The sequence below is a fragment of the Oncorhynchus kisutch genome, linkage group LG6, assembly GCF_002021735.2.
Source record: "Oncorhynchus kisutch isolate 150728-3 linkage group LG6, Okis_V2, whole genome shotgun sequence".
Classification (NCBI taxonomy): domain Eukaryota; kingdom Metazoa; phylum Chordata; class Actinopteri; order Salmoniformes; family Salmonidae; genus Oncorhynchus; species Oncorhynchus kisutch.
Window position 1 is genome coordinate 51,527,710 of NC_034179.2, and position 17,018 is coordinate 51,544,727.

The 17,018-nt window shown below is 43.1% G+C and overlaps 1 protein-coding gene across 1 annotated transcript in view; it reads right to left on the reverse strand.

Annotated features, from left to right (window-relative positions):
- Nucleotides 1-2,851: 2,851 nt before the first annotated feature.
- LOC109892960 (PDZ and LIM domain protein 4-like) overlaps nucleotides 2,852-17,018 on the reverse strand; it is a 61,299-nt gene continuing 47,132 nt past the window's right edge. Inside the window, exons 4-7 of the mRNA XM_020485886.2 lie at nucleotides 13,259-13,521; nucleotides 12,339-12,514; nucleotides 4,554-4,707; nucleotides 2,852-3,898 (exon numbers count right to left, since the gene is read on the reverse strand). Of these exons, the coding sequence (XP_020341475.1) occupies nucleotides 3,694-3,898; nucleotides 4,554-4,707; nucleotides 12,339-12,514; nucleotides 13,259-13,521 (798 nt within the window). The 3' untranslated portion in view covers nucleotides 2,852-3,693. The remainder of the gene's footprint in view (nucleotides 3,899-4,553; nucleotides 4,708-12,338; nucleotides 12,515-13,258; nucleotides 13,522-17,018) is intronic.

Here is a 17,018-nt window from a genome sequence, read left to right on the forward strand (position 1 = left end):
ATTACATCAAGTGCCACACAATTTTCTCAAAAAACATTTTGTGGGGGTAAAATGTGAAGAAATGGATGACACAGTTTGAACATAATCCAAAAAGGCAGTTTTGTGTTCAATGCCTGCTTGTAACAAATTGAAACATGGAGTACTTGTTGTCACAGGCCCTAGGAAGTGGATGTCTCTGTGTTTTGATCAGTCAATTTGTGTTCATCCAAAATGGCACCAACCCACTGGGCACACACTGTTTGAATCAACGTTGTTTTCACGTCATGTCAATGAAATTACGTTGCACCAACGTGAAATAGAAGTTTATTCGACGTCGGTGACCAGTGGGAAAGCAGGGCACTATGTAAGAAATAGTGTGCCATTTGGAACGCAGGGCATTGACTCCAAGCTGTAGGTCTGAGTACATACTGTGGGTAGAGTGCCTTGTCATAGCCAGGATATACAAATCCACAAAATGGAACTCTATATCTATGTAGTGCGGCCACAGGCAAGCTAAAGTACTACTCTCCAAATATTTCACAATAAATACAGCATGCCTGTAAAATAAATGTTCAATCATGGGTATGATTTTAATACTTTTTTCACTTTATTATATCCTAAAAAAGAAATAGAAGAAACCAGAACAAAATGTGTCAACAAAACAATAAGTTAAAAATGAGAGGATTCTGTGACTAAACACGGTAAGCAGTTAAATGACACAGACGTGTGAAGGCAGAGTGACAAGTTATGTTTGTTAAACAGCCAAGACAAAACAAATATGTACAATTAGAACTAAAACACCAACATCATGACAACATCATTTCACATAATTTACAAAGAACTACTGTCCTAGTTGGCATTGCAGTAGCTAAACATTAGGATATCGAAATAACAAGCACTTTGAGATTGAGTTTTTCATTCAAATTAAAAAAAGCACTTTTCATGCAACTATGTCAGTTCACTGTTTGCTGTCCCTAAGGCTGCATGACACATGTAAGTGATCATAATTCATCCAACACTTTCAGGGGTAGAGACTTTTTGCTCCTAACACAAATATGTTTGTCACTTCCTAAAGCACATACAGTACCAGTCAAAAGTTTGGACACACCTTCTTATTCAAGGGTTTTTCTTTATTTCTTTATATATATATATATATATATATATATTTTTTTTTACATTGTAGAATAACTTTGTCTTGATGGCAGTATTGCACACTTTTGGCATTCTCTCAACCAGCTTTACCTGGAATGCTTTTCCAACAGTCTTGAAGGAGCTCCCACATATGCTGAGCACTTGTTGATTGCTTTTCCTTCACTTTGCGGTCCGACTCATCCCAAACCATCTCAATTGGGTTGAAGTTGGGTGTTTGTAGAGGCCAGGTCATTTGATGCAGCACTCCATCACTCTCCTTGGTCAAATAGCCCTTACACAGCCTGGAGGTGTGTTTTGGGTCATTGTCCTGTTGAAAAACAAATGATAGTCCCACTAAGTGCAAACCAGATGGGATGGCGTATCGCTGCAAAATGCTGTGGTAGCCACGCTGGTTAAGTGTGCCTTGAATTAGAAATAGATCACAGACAGTGTTACTAGCAAAGCACCCCCACACCATCACACCTCCTCCTGCATGCTTCACGGTGGGAACCACACATGCTGAGATTATCCATTCACCTACCCTGCGTGTCACAAAGTCATGGAAATCTTTAATCAGAACAAAGGACAGATTTCCACCAGTCTAATGCCCATTGCTCGTGTTTCTTGGCCCAAGCAAGTCTCTTCTTCTTATTGGTGTCCTTTAGTAAGGGTTTCTTTGCAGCAATTCGACCATGAAGGCCTGATTCACACAGTCTCCTCTGAACAGTTGATGTTGAGATTTGTCTGTTACTTGAACTCTATGAAGCATTTAATTTCTGAGGCAGGTAACTCTAATGAACTTATCCTCTGCAGCATAGGTAACTCCTTTCCTGTGGCAGTCCTCATGAGAGCCAGTTTCATCATAGCGCTTGATGGTTTTTGTGACTGCACTTGAAGAAACGTAAATTTTTTTTGAAATTAACCTTCATCTCTTAAATTAATGATGGACTATTATTTCTCTTTGCTTATTGGAGCTGTTCTTTCCAGAATATGGACTTGGTCTTTTACCAAATAGGGCTATCTTCTGTATACCACCCCTACCTTGTCACTACATAACTGATTGGCTCAAACACATTAAAAAGGAAAGGAATTACACAAATTAACTTTTAACAAGGCACACCTGTTAATTGAAATGCATTCCAGGTGACTGCCTCATGAAGCTGGTTGAGAGAATGCCAAGAGTGTGCAAAGCTGTCATCAATGCAAAGGGTGGCTACTTTGAAGAATCTATTATATAAAATATATTTTGATTGGTTTAACACTTTTTTGGCTATTACATTTATTTAATCCTTATTTTACCAGGTAAGTTGACTGAGAACACATTCTCATTTACAGCAACAACCTGGGGGAATAGTCACAGGGGAGAGGAGATGAATGAGCCAATTGTAAGCTGGGGATGATTAGGTGGCCATGATGGTATGAAGGCCAGATTGGGAATTTACCCAGGACACCAGAGTTAACACCCTTAATCTTACGATAAGTGCCATGGGATCTTTAGTAACCACAGAGAGTCAGGACACCTGTTTAACATCCCATCCGAAAGACGGCACCCTACAGTACATAGAACAATGTCTCCAATCACTGCCCTGGGGCATTGGGATATTTTAGATCAAAATAATGTGTTATTTCATTGTAGAAAATAGTAAAAATAAAGAAATCCCTGGAATTAGTAGGTGTGTCCAAACGTTTTACTGGTACTGTAAACCCTCCCTCCCTCCCTCCCTCCCTCCCTCCCTCCCTCCCTATGTAGAAGTGTGATTCATTCAGTGGACCTGGCTGTGACTAGATATATGTTAAAATCAAACAAGAAAAAAAAGCGACAAACTCGTTCAAATACGTTCCCTTAGCCAACAACTGTCTATTTCAACAAAATGTGCCAAAAAAAACACACTAAACAAATGTATATTATTCCCATATGTTTCTAGATTCACCGGCTGGATTTCGATATTTTCCATGGCCTTGTCCTGCGTCTTTGCTCCCCACAGCTTTTCAAAAGCTGCTACAGTGGAGAGACAAAAGGCTTTCTCATGTGGCACTGGATTGCACTTCAACAGATGTAATAAAGCTGGGGTTCTTTAATTGTAGCAGTAACAGTATGAGAAGCAGTGAAAGATGAATTCCATTCTCAGTCAGGTGCTTGACCCTATTCCATTCCGCTAACTGCATTGTAGTTGGCAGTAAAAAAAAAAAATAGAAAACCATCCCAGGATGTGAGAGGTCATTCGGTTGAATATTGCTTATGTTTCAACATAATCTAAAAGTGCTGTTTAACACAAAGAATAGCCCTCAATTTTAGTTAATTGGTTGATTAAAACATACTTTTTTTTTACTCAGCAGGTGTAAAAATGTTAATCCGTCCGAAATAGGAAGAGTATGCTGTAAGTGTGAAAGAATTAAAGAGAGACTTAAAACCTCTGGAAACTACATTTTCCCACTCTCTAGTATCCAACTCTAAACTGATACTTCCTGGCAACAGCTTGGACATGTAGTGCATTGGAAATGGAACACATCGATACGGGCTGGGAGCTGTGGATAAGACTGCAGGCACATGTCTGGGGGGGACTGTGTGAGAGTCAGACAACTTCAGACCAGTTCAACCTTGGAGTTGGGGTAGACGGCGACCACGTCATATCCCTCAGGAGGCTGTACGCGGGCCATGGCGTGGGTCTCACAGTACAAGTTCTCCTCGATGAAGAAGTAGCCCCTCTGCTTGAGGTTCATGCCGCAGTCATCACACATGAAGCACTCTGTGTGGTACAGTTTGTCTCTGGCCTTCACGATGGTTCCCCTATATGGACAGAACAACCAGGTTGTTAGTGTCATGTCAAAGATAAGTGGTTTTCAAGGTTATGTAAATAAAGAGCTATTTGATTAGCATTCATTTTCTTATTTAACTATGTCACTGTGCATTCAAGTGACCAGTATTCTATTCATGGATGTGGGTATTTGCATTACCAATAAGGATTACATAGCTTCACAACAGCCAGAACTCATTGGTTGATTTGAATATCCCCTGTATCCGGGCCTTTATCCTAACCACTACTGCCTATAACAGTAGGTAAATGCTTTAGTGCCCTGCCTAAAAAAACTGTGTAAACAGTCTATATAACAGATCCATGGTACTAAGCCTCCACAACAGTCTCTTGTTCAAATGACATTGCTGTTTACCCATGGTGCTTTAACGGTGTGAGGATTACCGGCATCTCTGGGTTCCTGAGGAGGAGGGCGTGGCACAGAGGTGTATTCATTCAAAGTGATATATGGAGATAATTTCCCTCTCTGTTATTAGCTTGGGCCTGTTGGAGCAGGACTAGATAGCATCCCAAATGGCACCCTGTATCACCTGTGGTCTATGGTCAAAAGTAGTGCATTGTATAGGGACTGCGTTGCTATTTGTGACACACTCCTTGTGTGCAGCGTCATCTCTGTTTTTTATGACTTACACTATGCCGTTGCCACAGCGCGTGCACTGGGGGAGTTTCTGTAGGCCGGGCATGGGGCCCATGTGGCCGGGGGTGGGGCTGCCCAGTTTAGGGACTGGGGATCGGTCCGGGGACCTAAGGCCTCTCACTCCAGACATGTCAGTAGGGGACACACCTGTGGACACAGACACACAAAATAACACAACACCTCAGTTAAAAAAAATAAAAAAAATAATCATTAGCATTATTATTTATTAAACTTATATAGCGCAGTTAAGACACGTTTAGATATTGTAAATCAACTTAGTTCCCCCGGGGAGATGTTTCCTCTGGGTACAGCTTCCTGCCCCCCAATCCTAATCTACAATATTAGTTGGATAAAATGCAAAACTGACCCAAGATTTAGGGGCAACTTCACCCTATACCAGTATATGAAAGCTAGAAAGGCAGCAGTCAGCCATGGGTGAAAGCATGAAGAATGAATGGTGTTCACACTTGGCTCAAGGAGGCACCAAGGTCAGCTACTGTCCACAACAGAGACATCACCCCTCAGTAAGCACTCCCTTCACTGGTGTGTGTTAACCTCAGAGGGCATGGCAGGGGTACAGGCAGAGGGCAAGGGTGGTGCTCACATGCTGTCAGCCTCTCTACCTCTTTCTCTCACTACCATACCCTCCCCTCCCCTCTCTCTCTCTGTACTGTATTACCTACAGTATCGCTCCCCCTCCCCATACCTCTATCTTCCTTTCCATAGCTCTACCTCTCTATCTATCTCCCTCCATTCACATTTCAGGGATGCCAGGGCTGATGTGAGATCCTGGCACACAGCAGGAACACATCAATTAGGAGAGGAGAGAGAGGCAGCTGCCTGGCAGAGCAAATATTTCACATTAAGGAGCAGATCATCATCACACCAGAGTGCCACAATCACACTCTCCCTGAACCACGGAGTGATGAGGTGCCAGCAGGCTCCATTGACCCAGCACGCCACTGCCTCTGGCTCTGGCATGGCCTACCCATCACACTGGTGAACTATCTGGCACAAAGAAGTTTACATCTCTCCAACACTTAAACACTAATGCTTTGACCGTTTAAAAGGTTGGAGTAATAACGGGGTCTATTTTTACTGTAATAATCGCTGTATTCAGCCTGGTCTCAAAGCCTAGACGTAACATAGTAAATGTAATTCCGGGACACTGAAATTAGTATATGTTATATTTGGTGTGGTTACATAAGACAGATGCTTACTTAAGGCAAGAATGGAAGTAGGGTGGTTGGTCGGGGGGGGATGGGTAGACGTATAACGCAATGTCTAGCAACCCAAAGGTTGCATGTTTGAATCTCATCATGGACAACTTTAGCATTAGCAACTTTACAACTACTTAGTACTTTTAGTAACTTTGCAACTACATTTCGTTAATAAAATAATGATAAAAAATATTTTTTCAAAATGCAGATGTTGATTTAGTTATGGATCCATAACGAATTACTATGAAAATAAATATCACTGATTTACAGAAATATTGGAACAAAGTTGTCTAATGAATGCAAACAATTTACAATCCTGTAGCCTACTCCCGACTGTCACGTTGTACAGTGCCATATTTTCTATTCCATCCTATTCCATTTTGTTTTTCCTCTGAAGAGAAATACCGTGATATTAATCAAATTAATTAAGCCATTTAAAGAAAAAAATCCCTTCTACTATGTTATTACAAAAAAAGTTTTGCATTCTCTGGTAATGCCAATACGGAATACTATCAAACGCTTCTGAAAGATGCCCTCTGGTGGTCAAACTAGGATTAACTTGCAGTAACAGAAAAAAATGTCTGACAATTAAATGACGTGCCACAGAATGAGTGTGCCGCAGTGTGAAGCAACTTTTTAAAGGAGGAACCACTGTAGCATGTTAGCTAACTGATAAGAGAATTTTGTTCTCAAGGTACATAAACCCAATTTAATTGTATTACTCAGTCCGAAAACCAGAATTTGTAAGATCCTGGTCGAATGAAACAGACGGAGGCCCAGCTAAAATAGTCAAAAAGGTTTATTCATGGGAACGTTCTAAAGTCAAGAATACAAAACAATTCATTTTATACTGACTTCTCACACCCACACAACCATACACACAAACATACGCACACACAAACAGACGCACACAATGTCCTGCTACGCACACACTGCCTCACTACCCAGCCGACAGAGATTAGTGACCTTGTCCTTGAGACGTACTCCCCGTTCTCTCCCAAACCTCTAGTCAGGTCGGCACCAAGCTCAGACAGTCTATGTATACAATACCATAAAGACATATTGTTTTACCCTAATTCTGACTAGGACTACACATTTATTGATTATGATTTTATACATTATAATCAATTCCATACAATTATATGTTTCAGGGCGGAATATTCTAATCATTCAATTAACAGATCATTCTCAACTAACACTAACCCTTCCCCTAACCTTAACCCTTTACCGAACTCCTAGCCCTAAATTTAACCCTAACCTTAACCATTAACCCTAACCCCTAGCCTAGCTAATGTTAGCTAAATGTTAGCGACAAAAAAATGGAATATAATAACATATCATACTTTTTGCAAATTCGTAACATATTTACGATTTGAAATTCATAAAATATTGCAATAATTGCAATTTTTATAATATCATAGGTAATGGTTAATGGACAGCCACAAATGAATACATACCATACGAAACTTAGCGGATCATACTAACTGGAGTGTCCCGGATTTACATTTACTACGTTCAGGTTGAGTCCAGGTTACTGCATTACCTTCAAATTGTTTAACTTGGGTCAAACGTTTCGGGTAGTTTTCCACAAGCTTCCCACAATAAATTGAGTGAATTTTGTCCCATTCCTCCAGACAGAGCTGGTGTAACTGAGTCAAGTTTGTAGGCCTACTTGCTCGCACACACTTTTTCAGTTCTGCCCACAAATTTGTTATAGGATTGAGGTCAGGGCTTTGTGATGACCACTCCAATACCTTGTTGTCCTTAAGCCATTTTGCCACAACTTTGGAAGTATGCTTGGTGTCACTGGTCCATTTGTAAGACCCATTTGTGACCAAGCTTCCTGAAGACCCATTTGCGACCAAACTTCCTGACTGATGTCTTGAGATGTTGCTTCAATATATCCACATAATTTTCCACTCTCATGATGCCATCTATTTTGTGAAGTGCACCAGTCCCTCCTGCAGCAAAGCACCCCCACAACATGCTGCTGCCAACCCCCGTGCTTCATGGTTGGGAAGGTGTTCTTCGGATTGCAAGCCTCTCCCTTTTTCCTCCAAACATAACGATGGTCATTATGGCCAAACAGTTCTATTTTTGTTTCATCAGACCAGAGGACATTTCTACAAAAAGTACAATCTTTGTACCCATGTGCAGTTGCAAATCATAGTCAGGCTTTTTTATGGCGGTTATGGAGCAGTGGCTTCTTCCTTGCTGATTGGCCTTACAGGTTATGTCGATATAGGACTTGTTTTACTATGGATAGAGATACAGTACTTTTGGACCTGTTTCCTCCAGCATCTTCACAAGGTCCTTTGCTGTTGTTCTGGGATTGATTTGCACTTTTCGCACCAAAGTATGTTCATCTCTAGGAGACAGAACGCATCTCCTTCCTGAGAGGTATGACGGCTGCGTGGTCCCATGGTGTTTATACTTGCGCACTATTGTTTGTACAGATGAATGTGGTACCTTCAGGCATTTGTAAATTGCTCCCAAGGATGAACCAGACTTGTGGAGGTCTACAATTTTATTTCTTTTGATGTTTCTATGATGTCAAGCAAAGAGGCACTGAGTTTGAAAGTAGGCCTTGAAATACATCCACAGGTATACCTCAAATAGGCTAATTAAAATCATTTGAGTCAATCAGAAGCTTCTAAAGCCATGACATCATTTTCTGGAATTTTCCAAGCTGTTTAAAGACACAGTCAACTTAGTGTATGAAAACTTCTGACCCACTGGAATTGTGAAACAGTGAATTATAAGTGACTTAATCTGTCTGTAAACAATTATTGGAAAAATTACTTGTGTCATGCACGAAGTAGATATCCTAACCAACTTGCCAAAACTTCAACTGTATACAAGACTAAGATTGAATCTTACTAAACTGTCTCTGACCCTCGTCGGGTGTGGCAGGGCTTGCAAACTATTACAGCCTACAAAGGGAATCCCAGCTGCGAGCTGCCCAGTGACGCTAGCCTACCAGACGGGTTAATTGCTTTTTATGCTCGCTTTGAGGCAAGCAACACTGATGCATGCATGAGAGCACCATCTGTTCCAGACGACTGTGTGATCATGCTGTCCGTAGCAGTTGTGAGTAAGACCTTTAAACAGGTCAACATTCACAAGGCCGCGGGGCAAGATAGATTACCAGGACGCGTACTCAGAGCATCCGTGGACCAACAGGCAAGTGTCTTCACTGACATTTTCAACCTCTCCCTGACTGACAATGTAATAGCTACATGTTTAAAGCAGACCACTAAGTGCCTGTGCCCAAGAATACCAAGGTGACCTGCCTATATGACTACCGCCACATAGTACTCACGTCTATAGCCATGAAGTGCTTTGAAAGGCTGGTCATGGCTCACATCAACACCATTATCCTGGAAACACTAGATCCAATTCACATACCACCCCAATAGATCCACAGATGATGCAATCTCTATTGCACTCCACACTGCCCTTTCCCACCTGGACAAAAGGAATACCTATGAGAGAATGCTGTTCAGTGACTACAGCCCAGCGTTCAACACCATAGTGCCCACAAAGCTCATCACTGAGCTAAAGACCCTGGTACTAAACGCCCCGCTCTGCAACTGCATCCTGGATTTCCTGACTGGCCGCCCCCAGGTGGTAAGGGTAGGCAACAACACATCTGCCATGCTGTTCCTCAACACGTGGGCCCCTCAGGGGTGTGTGCTTATTCCCCCCCTGTACTCTCCGAGCACAACTCTAGCACCATCCTTAAGTTTGCTGAAGGCACAACAGTGGTAGGCCTGATCAACGACAACGATGAGACAGTGTATAGGGAGGAGATCACAGTGTGGTGCCAGGACAACAACCTTTCCATAAATGTGAGCAAGACAAAAGAGACGATAATGGACTACAGGAAGAGGACGGCCAAACACACCCCCATTCACATCAATGACGCTGTAGTGGAGCGGGTCAGGAGCTTTAAGTTCCTTTGTGTTCACATCACCAACAAACTGTCATGGTCCCAACACACCAAGACAGTCATGAAGAGGGCACAACAAGGCCTATTACCCCTCAGAAGACTGAAAAGATCTGAGGTTCCCAGATCCCCAAAAAGTTTTACAGCTGCACCATCGAGTTGCTTCACCGCCTGATATGGCAAATGCTTGACATCAAACTATAAGGCACTACAGAGGGTAGTGCATATGGCCCAGTACATCACTGGGGCCAAGCTTCCTGCCACCCAGGACCTCTATACTAGGCAGTGTCAGGGGAAGGCCTAAAAGATTGTCAATGACTCCCGCCACCCAAGTCATAGACGGTTCTCTCTGCTACCATACGGCAAGTTGTAACAGAACACCAAGTCTAGGTCCAAAAGGCTCCTTAACAGCTTCTACTCCCAAGACGTAAGACTGCTGAACAATTAATCAAATGGCCAACCGGAATATTTGTATTGACGCCCCCCCCCCCTTTTATTTGTACACTGCTGCTACTCACTGTTTATTATGGACACATAGTCAGTTTACCTCTACCTACCTATACATATAACTTAAATTACCTTGACTAACCTATATCCCCGCACACTGACTCGGTACCGGTACCCACAGTATATAGCATTGTCATTGTTATTTTTATTGTGTACGTTTATTTATTTTCGTTCATTTACTAAATATTTCCTTATCTCTTATTTTGTTGTTCGTTAAGGGCTTGTAAGTATGCATTTCACGCTACGATCTACACCTGTTGTATTCGGCACGTGTGACAAATACCAATTGATTTGTGCACAACACATCAGCTGTCTGTGACCAGGTGAGAAAACCTTTCCAAGCCAAACCTTCATATCGTAATCGGTAAATACTACACACAGCTTACATCGTTGTCAACATACCTATTAGAACTAATGCGTTAGTAAACACGTTACAATCATGCTGTACAGTGTACAGTTAGCAGCAAACAATATAGCAGTTACACCGGAGGGGCCCGGTGGCAATAAATTAATAAAACCAAAAGCTTACCTTAACGTGGAAGAGTTCCCGTGTTGGATAGCCATAGCCAGCTAGCTAAACATAGCATCCTTCTCTTTTTGAGCCGGGTATTTGAGTAGGCTAAACGAGCTTCATTCACAAAGACTACTGACAAGTCTATATTAATAAAGTTCATAGCATGTGATCCCCCTAATCTGTACTAAAAAGGGAGTTTCCACCCATTTATCTTAGTTATTAGAGCAGCTTTTTATAAAACAGATAGCTACCCACAATGGCTATTGGGGGTCACATTATTGGATAAACAAACAAACAAAATAAACATGCTGTAACCTTGTCTTTATTTCTTATTTTCTTACAGGGGGTTCAACTACAGGCAGTACAATGTGCTCATCACATCTGCTCATCCTCAAAAGTAAAGCACATTGTAAATACATGATCGCTTCCCTCCGATTTCTGTCTTCGACAGTATCTTTGACCACTATAAGTGGTGGATTCTTCAGTGATTGGTATAGCTGGGGAGTTCAGTGTAATAATAAGCTGGGAATCTCATCATGCAAACGTCTCCTCTCCTCTTGTTTTCACCTTCGCACTGTCTGACACCACAGATGGTCAAATCAGTGCCTGTGGGGCTATATCATAACAGTGCCTCATGTTTGCGCTCCATTGAAATCCCAGGGATGCCGACATTTTCAAAACAAGAGCGTCTTCCTTTTAAAGGATGAGGATTGACAATATCGCATGCAGTGAAATGCCCCTCTCCGTCTAAATGTCAAAGCTGAGCTGAGAAAGAGAAAAAAACTCCTTCAGCAGAAGATAATGCAAGCATTCCCACAGACGGAGAGCAACAACCAGAAACAGGCAGACAGAGCTTTAGGGCGAGTCTTGTATAAGCCCCAAGGTGTGTAAGCATCGCACCAGAAGCTTAAACCCAGTGTCCATGATGCCTTTTGCTGGCCGTGAAAAAAATTACAACTGTGCAGGAGGGAATCGGTGCCGATGAATCTAATTCTGTTAAAACCGTTTAGTTTTTGCTCTTCCTTAATCCCTTTTCACACCTGCAAGTGACTAGCACCAAATTCAAAGAATAACAGGGTACTGGTGTTGATACAAAACCATCTCAATGATCCCCAACAGACAGCATGACTTGTTCCTGGGGATAAGCCTGTCTGTTTGGGTTCTCCTTGAAGAGGTGAGATCTGGCCACGACACTGACGAAAACACAACACATTACTCATTACTTCTAAGGAAAACGGTGAAAAAAGTTTGAAAGAAACACCAGGAAGTCATATTTCTCGGTTTTATTGTCTTTCATAAGGCTGTGTTGCGGTAAACTTTCTCCCCCCCCCCCCCCTTTATCATTTGATTTTCACCTCTCTCGGCCTATAAAAGGAAAACTATGCCAACGCTCCCTCTCCTCTCAGGGACAACACGTGCTACAGTGCACACACAGTCATGTGGCTGGAAAACATCACACGCTCCACTTGCAGAAGAAAACTATTTAGCTCAAATTTACAAACATATATTTAGCATACATAAACAAGCATGTTGTTTAGGTAAACTGTTGGGTGAATGGAGACTCGTATAGAGAAACAAATAAGGGTACCTCCATCCTCTGCCTCCAATATGCCTTGTAGGTATTTGAAGGAGCCGGATTGTTTGGGTGCAGAGACTGGCTCCTCTGTGTCTTGCAGCATCTTGTACACATCTGACTCTGTGGTGACTTCAAAACTATGACCGTTTCCATTACGGCCCATAGGAGAACGCATCGGAGGCTCAGGGCTGAAAGAGACGAAGACAAACAAATAAAGTTGTTTTCAGTTTGAATTCAGTGTGACCAACAGCTGCGCTGTTCATTGATTTAATTTGTGAATGCTGTGACTTGATTTGGGGGTAAAACAAATGCAGTTTAAAGAAGGGAAAGGGAAAAGGGGATGCCTAGTCAGTAGTACTGAGATCTAGAGTACAACACATGAAAACATGATACAACACTTATTTCCAATGTGGTCCTCACACTGACATATTCACATTGACATGGTGCATCTACCAGAATATCTTGAAATGACTGTAGTCTCAGGTCCTTTTTTTCCATTGAAGTAAACTATGCTGCAGGTTCATCCATTCCACCTTGGTATTCCTAGTCCAAAACAGGAGATAGACCCCATTTGCTGTTCACAGTCTTTCCACAAAACCCACCAGAAAGAATCCTCAAGCTCCATTATGCCAATAGTGCATAACATTAAGCACTGCTCTGTGAATATCAGCACGGCTGATCTATATTTTCTGATCCTGTCAAGATACAGTTCACTTGGTCTTCCTCCACTCTGGAGGGACCCTACAAGGTAAACTTCACTGTGAGGCCCTGGGAGGCCTTGGGAGGGGGAAACGTGTGCAGTCAGCACAAACAGCAGGGCCCAGAGGACATCTCTGGGCGCTGTAGGTTGTAGCCTAGGAGAACACACACATTTATCACACATCCGAGAGACCACGCGATAACAAATGGATTTTCCACTACACATGCCTTACCTGTGAGGAGACCCTAGGCTCAGGCCGCTCATTTGTTTTGGCAAGACCCTGTCTCTGTCTCCGTTGCTGCCGTTGTTGTGTGCGTACAGGCTGGCTGGGTTGTTGTACTGCGCATGGTTGGACTGCTTGGAGGTGCCGTTGTTGAGGTGCGGCAGCTCGGGAGTGTAGGAGGGTTTTCGGCTGTAACCGCTGCTGTTGCTCCCCCTGCTGTAGCTGCTGCTGTAACCACTGGTCATTGGTCCAGTGCTAATGGGTCGGAAATTCTAGAGAAGGAAAGAGCAGAGGAGTCATTAAGAAAAGTATGGTTATTCCCAATGCACTTCTATGTCGTTGTCATAGTCTATTCATGGCAACATTAAGGTGACTGTTGGCACAGAGGCAAAAACATTTTGCATGGACCTGCGTCAGCTATCCAATGACGTAACCAAATATGAACTGCAGACTTCCATGAACTACACTGATATTGCGTGTGACATGCGTGGTCATCTCTCCAGCCAAGCCACAGATAAGGATGGGTTGCAACATTTTGTTTACGTCATCACTTTTCTAATGGCTGGTTTTAGTGGTATGACTGTCATCCAAAATATAGTGACTTAAAGGCTGTTGTGGGCTGCACACAATCTTAGCTCCTCTGTAAATATGTAATCTAAACTGGAGTGACTTGTTTAACGGTTGTGCAGTAAGAGTACTGTAGACAAAGTTGTCATCCCTCACAGCTAGCCTGTTGATTAACCTGTGTGTGCACATTGAGTGGTGGGTTAGTTTGAGTGGTTGGCCCCAGGAAGCGGAGGTTCACAGACTCTCCAGGCAGGCAGGCAGCAGATGGCCTGGTCTTTGTTCCCTGGCCCAGACCACCCATGCCTGGGCCATCGCTAATCACCACTCTGCTGAGCCCTTGATCCCACACCCCACAGCCCTACCCCAAGCTACTTCGCCAACCCTGGGCTTGGTCCATAACTCCAAGCCGTGTCCCCTCTCGGCAACAACAGTAAAAGAGAGACAGAGCAAACATTTGAGTGTATTGTATTACCAAGTGTTCCTGCAGCGACAGTAAACTTGGCCTTTTTACGACGGGTGGATGGATTCCAGCGCCTCCTTCAAACAGTTACAATAGAAGCCACAGAGCCCTGAGATCACCAAGGGGAAGAGTGACAGGACTGCTGAAAGGCAAACACCTTGGCTATACCATACCCTAATGAGAGTGAGTGCAGATAACATCAGTGATGATTTGCTGTGTCAAGCACGGAAAAATGAACACAAACGTTTTGATGTTGCCTATTTACAGTAGAGTGGTCGTTTTCACATAAACAGATGGAGCTAGGGAGAGGTAGAGAGAAAAGCCGGCTTCAAATCCTTGGCACAAGGGCCGGCGCCAGAACGAATCAGTTGGACGGCTATTTGATTTCCATAGGGGGCATGTTTTCTTCACTGGACTTACCATGTGTGCATGCGCTTGCTTGTGCACACATTTTTTAAATACCATAGGCGGAGTTTCAAGTTTGGGAAAGCTTACAACGTATACTACAATTTCTACCAATCTGCGTGCCAATTATGGTTTTCACATGTGCATTTTCGTTTCAATAACAACTTTTTCATTTTTCAAAGTCCCCGTCATGTGGTTAGTCATAAGAATCTGAATTAAAATGATACAAATCTAAAAGTTAAACTTAAACTAATGTGAGAGCACCAACCTCTGCCATATAGACACATTGATAAACCGTGATCCCATTGGCGGCTAAGGAAATGGAACTGTATTCTGGGCCCTGTATTCTAGTTCTCTCGCCAGTAAGCTCTGGACAGACAGCTGTTTTTGTGCAAGGGAAACATGTTCAGGTATTTAATGACTTTTCTGCAAATGGCTGCATTTCAATCCTCCGCATCCGGCGATATTGCCCTTCCGCATCCGCGATGAAAGGTGGCAGAGCTAGAGTAGTGTTTGTCAGACCATGAGACTTCCTGAAAATCTATCTTCTCACAAAAACACCTGTAGCGTTCAAACAGTCTACAAAGTTTTATGGACACTATTGAAATATGAGACTCTTATGAACACGATGGCGTTCTCCGTTTTGTTCTAGGATCCCTACAAGCCTCACAAGACTTGTCTAAAGTCGGTACAGCCTCTTCTGCTAACTTCTGCCTGTAGTGTCCGAATGGTTTGGGCTACAAAGTATTATGACCATTCTATTGAAAGTTGAGACTCTTACGAACACGATGTCATTCTCTGTTTTGATCTAGGGCGCCCACAAGCCCCAGAAATTACTATCTGTTGTTGCACGTGTTTCTGTTGGAATGACGAAGCATGGTATAGAGCTTACTGTCTCACGTGGGAAAAGGTCACACCTCCGCGTTATCATGCTGCTGTGCTGTTTGTTGTGACTTGGCTATCTGCCAAACTTAGTTTGTTACTGTTAACGGTCCAATAAAAACTCTTCATTTAACACATTTACCAACGTCTTAGTTTTTTCCACGCTCAACTTTTTCCATTCAACTTTTTCACCCCGGACGCTTTAGTACCTGGATACCAACAACCGAGCCAGGCTACCAAGAGCTCAACTCATACAACGGTCTCTATAGAACTACTATAGAACTAAGTCCTTACTTCCAGCGTGTGAGTGTGACTCCAATCGTTGGCCAGTACATAGTGTAACTGTATGTTTTGTATCCCCCAAGACTACATACACTCCCGACACAGCTCTGAGAGGCTACACCAAATGCTAACACGCAGCCGGCCGGTGTGTAGCAAGGAACAGCAAGCGACCTGTCGTCACGGGGGAAAGGTCCGATGGATACCTTCATTTGTGAAAAATGTATTGATCTTGATGCAGCTAAATAAATAATTATTACTCTTCATGAAGAAAAAATAAACATTTGACCAAGCACCTGGAAGGTAATAAGGATTCCATGAGAATATCGGCATCTTGTCCGCTACTGCACTCCTCCATTAGCTTGAACCAGAAAATGGCTGCTCATTGTTCGACTCCAGGTGAGCGTAAATTGATGCGTGTTGGAACCAGAACGAAGAAGAAGAAGAATCATTCAAATCGCTTTGAGCCCCTGTAACAGCTGTCTTCTGCCAGGGACTTGGGTGTTCCCTCCATGGCTGTGGATATCCCTTCAGCTACCTCTCCCTATCCTAGTCAATCAACTGCCTGGGCACAGCCTGGACCACCGTGGCCCCCCTCCGCTGGGCCGTGCTCTCTGGTTCAGAGCTCTGTCCCTTTGGCTGTTGTGGCCTGCATGCAGCCAGCATCTCAGCAGCCTTCTTCTCAGGTGAGTTCTGTGGCTCTGGCCTCGTAATCAGCTTCGAGACACGGGAGAGGCCAGATCATTCTGGCTATTGTGATAGGGAGTTCGATAGTGAGGCATATACCTGTACCTTTGTGTTTTCCTGGGACAAAAGTTAATGATATCAACAGGTTGCTTCCTGAGGCTATGCGTCAGTCACTGGGGGCTGATGCTGTCATGGTTCATGTGGGGTCGAATTACATTATGAGGAGCAGCTCATAATCATATGCCTATGAACCAGAGTTATAATGTAACATGGAGGTGGTGTGCCATAGCAGGAAGTCCACTGTGTGCAGCTCCCCCTGCACTAACATAAATAGCCTGTGCATGTCTACCTCTGCTAAGCCTCCCAGTAAAGCAAGAAAAGTGATTAAGAAACCCAGAAAAATATTACAAATTGCCCATGTTAACATATGTAGCTTAAGAAACAAGTTCATGAAATCAATCATTTGCTAGTAACAGATGACATTCATAT